Below are 6,000 nucleotides of genomic sequence, written 5' to 3' on the forward strand. Positions count from 1 at the left end.
GATCCATGTCTCGGAATATAAGATTTTCTCGGGATACACATTTTAATGGGGAAGTGCAATTTCATATGCCAAGATAGACAAATCTATGATTCCCAAACTTATCACGCCAGAAGAATCGATTGAATGTGCCACGTGGGGTAGTCAGATTATCACGATGCACTTGAATATTTATTTTCTCTAGGAGTCTGACCAACCGTTGTGGAATATGCCCAAATCATTATAGTCCAACATTTTCTTAGATTTATAACTTATTAGAGCTATTTATTTTTTTTTTTTATTTTTTTTCTTAATGCATTTAGCTTTTAAATCTTAAATCCTCCGTATCAAAATAATTAATAAATGGTGTGGCAGTAGCAATTCTTAACATTTATTTGTCACGTGTCAGGAGTTTGACTGCCCAACGCGTCTGACGCACGTCAACAAATTAGCTTTCTCTTCTTCGTTCTCTCCTATAAATACAGTCGCCCAACATAACAGAGTTCATTCACCGCCTCTTTGTCACAGAGAAAAAGATACAAAAATGGCGGAATCAAAGAATACTGTTGAATCTATAAGGCATTGGGTTGTGGAACACAAGCTTCGAACCGTAGGTAACGGAATAATTGATTTTTCCCTTTTTTTTTTCATCAAAATTTCATTTTTTTCCCCTTAATTTTCGATATTTTGAACTTTATTTTGGCTTCTTTTTTTTTACCTATTAAAAAGGGTGTCTTTGGCTGAGCGGATTAGCTGGTTCGATCGCTTACAATTGGTCTCAACCTAACATGAAAACCAGCGTCAAGATCATCCACGCTAGGTATAATCTGCATCTCTCCTAACGAAATTATATAATTGTTCTTGTTTTGTTGATTCCCTCTATTTTAATTTTTATTTGATAATTTGTGCAAATGGGTGGAAATAATTGATGAAACAAGAAAAAAAAATCCACTTTATGATTTATGGCTTGAGATGGATGGCATTTTGGATTGCAAATGGGTGGAGATAATTTGATGAAACGGAAAAAAAAATCCATTTTATGTGCATTTTTTCGTTTTGATCGTGTTGAATTGGAGTTCTGATGGGTTATGTAGTTCATGAGGAAAATTTAATTGGGAGCAGTATACGGTCTATTGAATTTTGATCCAGTTTCTAGATTAACGATAAGCCTTACAAGCTTGAGGAAATTCTAGGGTTCTTATTGATTTTATTTAGGGAATTGGATATCAAGGAATGAGGTGAGGGAACTTATGAATTTTGTATGGGAAGAAGAGGTTTTATGTATAATTTCAATTCAAGATTAGTCTTTTCACCTTTCAAGATTAGTTTAGGAGATCATTAGACAATTGGGTTTTTTTGTAGAATCTTAATGTTGGCTAAACAGCCGTAATAGGTTAACATCTGGAGAAGAACTCAACCAATTCTCTTGGGAAAATCCATTCGATAATAGAATGATAGACAGCCAATTATTTGAAACCCTATGAAAATTCTAATTTGGTGGAAATATGGTTGATTTAGTATACATTTTGCACTGTTTTGTAATGAAGTTTCCTTCACGAATTGGATGTGGGTTTGTTAAGGTTTTAACAATGCAACTGTCTAGACGATGTTATCTACGTTGGGGTATTGAAGTCCATTGAATGAATAGACCATGGAATTTGTGTGACACCAAGATGTCTAGATGGACCTTTTTCATAGACAAGTATGAATATTGTGCTACCACTTGATACTTACATGCTTATCAATGGATGTCCATTGTAAATTCATCAATGTGTGTGCTGTGGTGGAGGCGGGAATGCTTAGGCGGGGTGTGAATGACACTTCCTCATCTCTCTTTCTTAATTTGGAAGATGTCCTAACATGTACCTGTGAAATAAATAAACAGTAGAAATCTCTCAGACAGTTAGGTTTGCCTGGTAAATTTCCCTATTCTTTAATGACCATTATATACGTAGGTAATCATAAGGGGCATCAGTTTCAGACATGAATCCCCAGCACTATAAATCTCTCTCAAAGCGTAAAAAGCCAATGCTTCTAGAAAATATGTAATGGAGATCTAATTTCTTGCATCAATCCCCACCTCTATAAATCTCTCTTCAAGTTTCAACTATTAATGAAATTGTTATAACGACATCTTTTTGGTTTTTTAAGGCATCTTCTTTTGTTTTTGTAAATTGACATTTTTTTTTAAACCTTTGCCTTCGTGGTTTGTAACCAAATTAAAAATGATTATACGCTTTATATTGTAATTTTATATGAATGAAATCATTGTTTGATACCATTACTTGTAATTATTGGTATTTGCATTATTGTTTCTCCTTCCCGTATTTTTATAGTTATATCCAGGTACAATCTACGAAGATTATTCTGTTTAAGTCTATCCCCTTCATCCATGATTAGCTTAAAAGCTTTCTGCCGGGGAAAATAATTTTTTTTATGTCAGAGAATTTTTTCTTCAAATATTTCCCCACCTTTGACTTTCCGGGTATCTTGTCTAAATCAAGTTTTTCCCCAGCAATCTTTAAACCCAAAAGAAGTGGGATTTCTTCCACAGAAAACTTAACCACCTTATCATCAAATAAAAACCCTGTATCCCCATCCCATATCTCAACCAACACCTACAATAGATTATTGCTAATCGTAACTTTACTAACCTTTGATTTAGTGATTATAAGAAAGAAGAAGGGTGTCATCCGAATTGTTTCTAGGACATCTTCTTGTTCTTTGATTTTTTTTAATTTAATTTCCCGACATTGTCCATGTCGCAGCAATGTCTTAGTCTCTTTGTATGGTCTTCTTCTTTCATTCTCTTAAATCTGTGAGGAAAATAGAAAAGAAAAAAAAAACAATTAAAAACTTATTGAAGGTTTTGTCCTATTTTAAAAACTTTCTGGAGAAATTCTCAAACGTTTGCTACAACTTGAATTGTTTGCCCCGACTTGACTTATTTCTAACCAGAAGCCTTTTCTCTCTGTTGTTCTTGCATCGTCAGTTTGAATGAGGTCACTTCTCTCTGTTTTTTTTGGTTCTTACGTCGAAATCTCCTTGCTGGTTCTTGGTTCTTTGTTTAGCAATCGCTTGGTAAATCAAATGGGGGAGTGGGAAGGGGCAAGGAAAGGGTGTTTCAAAAAGAGAGTTGTTATTGGCACCCCAATTTCTTAAATTGTTTATCATACCTCAATTAAGATTAAAACAAACTATTGAAACATTACGCAAAAGTTTGGTTCAAATTATTATCTCAACATTACAATACTTGTTCAAACTATTTCAGTAGTTTTCACGATTATGATTAGGCTCATAGAAAATCTTAAACCAATAAATAGAAATCTAGCAAGACAAAACTACTGAGAGAGCTCTTCTATTGGCACCCCAACTTTTAGAAGCCAGCAGGTCCTTTGGAGCTTGACCGCTAACTCATGAGCAAAGCCGCCTTTTACCGCCCCTCATGCAGCATGAGTGGATAAAAAAGCTGGTTCTATTGGCATATGGATCATTTTATTTATTTTTAATTGGGGTGTAATAAGTAAAAGTTGGGGTGCCGATAATAGCTCTTAAAAAGAGATGGGACTAGGGTTGTAAATGGATCGGATCAGACTCAAAATCCGATCCGATAACTCCGGTACCGGATCTATGTTTTGGATTCCAATGCGGTTTCGATTCCAATCTCTTATTAGATCAATCATGTCCCAATCCAATAAGGACCCGATCCGATAATATGTTACAAAGTATATAAAATATATTATATATTTGTTTAGATATATATAAGGTTTACTTAGATTTTATATATATAATAGGGTTTGGTCCCATCTGGACCCGATCCAATTATTAGTGGATCGGATTTGGATCATAATATTGAGTTTTGATAATAAAAAAATCCAATTTGAAAAGGGTCTGATCCGATCACCAAATCGACCTCGATCCGATCCAGACCCGATCCATTGACAGCCCTAGACACTACAGTCCAATTTTAAATGGCTTTTACTAATTTGTTAAAAATATTATTTTTTTGGTAATAAATAATAAAATTTATGTTTTGATAATTTTTCCAAAAAAAGATGGATTCTCTTGGCACACCATTTTTTACCAATCCTTTATAAAATGCATGTTAAGTCTTATCCGGTGTTGAGTGCAGCCTCCGCAAATAAAAGTCTCTGTCCACCCCTGCATATAGATATAACTTATGTTACCTGATTTGTGGGTCACTTGATTCAAATTTTGGTTCATGATTCGCCAATCAAGAATATACCTGATCCTTTGGGGTAGATAGAGATGAGGGTATTTGAAGGAAGTGATGAGGAAGGGGAAAAAGATGTTGAAGATGGTAAGACTTTGGGGAGAAAAAATATGGATTCTTTAATTGAAGATGAGGGTATTGGATTAATTTTCGTCAGTCTATTACTATAGACTAAGGTCAAAGGGACATGCTATCAGTTTGAAAAATTCCGGGGATGTCTAAAATATTATTAATATATGGAGGGGGATGGAAAAATTAGTGTAAAATGATAGTACTCTTGGTTCACTACTTCACTAATCAAGAGCGAATTGCACCAAACAAGATTGTGGTTCAGTTCTTTAGAAAAATATGGTTCCTATTAGAAAAAATATTCAAGCCAGAGGTTCTAAAAGAGTGAGAGGAAGACCTAAAAGTGGTGAACGTAAATATGAACACTTCATATTAATAACAGAAGATGTGGATCCGAACATGGTGGAGCAAGATTGGTTCCTTGGGATAAAGCTTTAAGGATGGTTGATGAGGACATCATAACCATTAAGAATCTTCAGTTGGATTGAGAATTGTGACCCTAGTGGAAGTTCAACTTCTATTGGCATCCCTTCATCCAAACACTTAAGGGATTACTAATTGTAAGATTGTGATTGCCTATGATCCAAGCTAAGTATTTAGCAATTTCTTATTTGAATTGTTGATGCACTAGTGTTTAGGTTTATTTCTTTATCTAGTCATTCTATATCTGAGATTCACCTTTTTAGGATAGGCTTCACCATCTTGCATCAATGATGATGTAGTATTATTGACATGTGGAAAATTCATATCCCTTTTTAAGTAGTAACTTGTAAATCCATTGAATGTCTTGCCTCTTTTGTCATCTATTGCAAATTACCTTTTTGAAAACATATATACACGGCTCGGATTTTCTTCAGAAATATTTAAGTAAGACAGACAGTGAATAGTGAGACCTATGGTGAAATCTCAATCCGAGAATTCATCCCCATCAAGGATTTCCATGACAATTTTTGTCTGTAGAGCAATATGGGTCATTGTGACTGGGAATCGGCTCTTAAATTTTTTTATTTAATTTTGCCTTTTGTTTCTAGGTGACATTTTTGAACAATAAATTATTTATTTATTTTCCTATTGTTGTGCTTTATTTTGTTTGAATCCAGGCTACATGCACAAGCTCTTACACTGGCTGCCTTAGCTGGGGCTGCAGTTGTTGAGTACTATGACCACCAGTCTGGAGCAAAGGCTGAACGATATGCAAAGTTCCTTCCCCCAATGGATACCCACACACACAAAGACTGAAGGAAGACTTGATGAAACATCTATCCCCATACACATTGTTGGATATCTTGCTATACTATTATATTTTCAAGCTAACAAGAATTTTAGTCATATTTTGAAGGGGTAGTTGGTAAATGTTCCATATGCAGAGGAAATTTCTTGCTCTCTTAAGCACCTTTTAGAGAATTTCTCTATTTCATCTTGAGATGCATATTGTTAATGTTTTCAGGTTATCAGATTAAACGCTTTTGCTCAAAATTTATTAATATTCTGTATTACATTTACAAGTAATAAGATTTACTCCTATCAAAGGGAAAACTTTGCTATTTATGTACCCTGCTTTCCCTAGTTTTATAATGTTTTGAAACACGTTCGAGTCTGGGATGATTCGACCTGAGGTTCAAATGACACAGCCTGATATTGTGAAAATCACGACAGAGTTTATATAACCTTAGTGTCACTGAGTTTTGTTTGATGTAAAATACTCAATTTTTAGTGATTTA

The 6,000-nt window shown here is 34.4% G+C and overlaps 1 protein-coding gene across 1 annotated transcript; it reads left to right on the forward strand.

Annotated features, from left to right (window-relative positions):
* The first annotated feature begins 433 nt into the window (after positions 1–433).
* Positions 434–5,755, forward strand: LOC147396000 (uncharacterized). The gene is made up of 3 exons (XM_086450923.1): positions 434–590; positions 706–796; positions 5,380–5,755. Exons 1-3 carry the CDS (start codon positions 521–523, stop codon positions 5,516–5,518), a joined length of 300 nt encoding a protein of 99 aa, XP_086307049.1. The 5' UTR covers positions 434–520; the 3' UTR covers positions 5,519–5,755.
* Positions 5,756–6,000: the final 245 nt, after the last annotated feature.

The sequence above is a fragment of the Akebia trifoliata genome, chromosome 8, assembly GCF_017979445.1.
Source record: "Akebia trifoliata isolate Shusen 1 chromosome 8, ASM1797944v1, whole genome shotgun sequence".
Classification (NCBI taxonomy): domain Eukaryota; kingdom Viridiplantae; phylum Streptophyta; class Magnoliopsida; order Ranunculales; family Lardizabalaceae; genus Akebia; species Akebia trifoliata.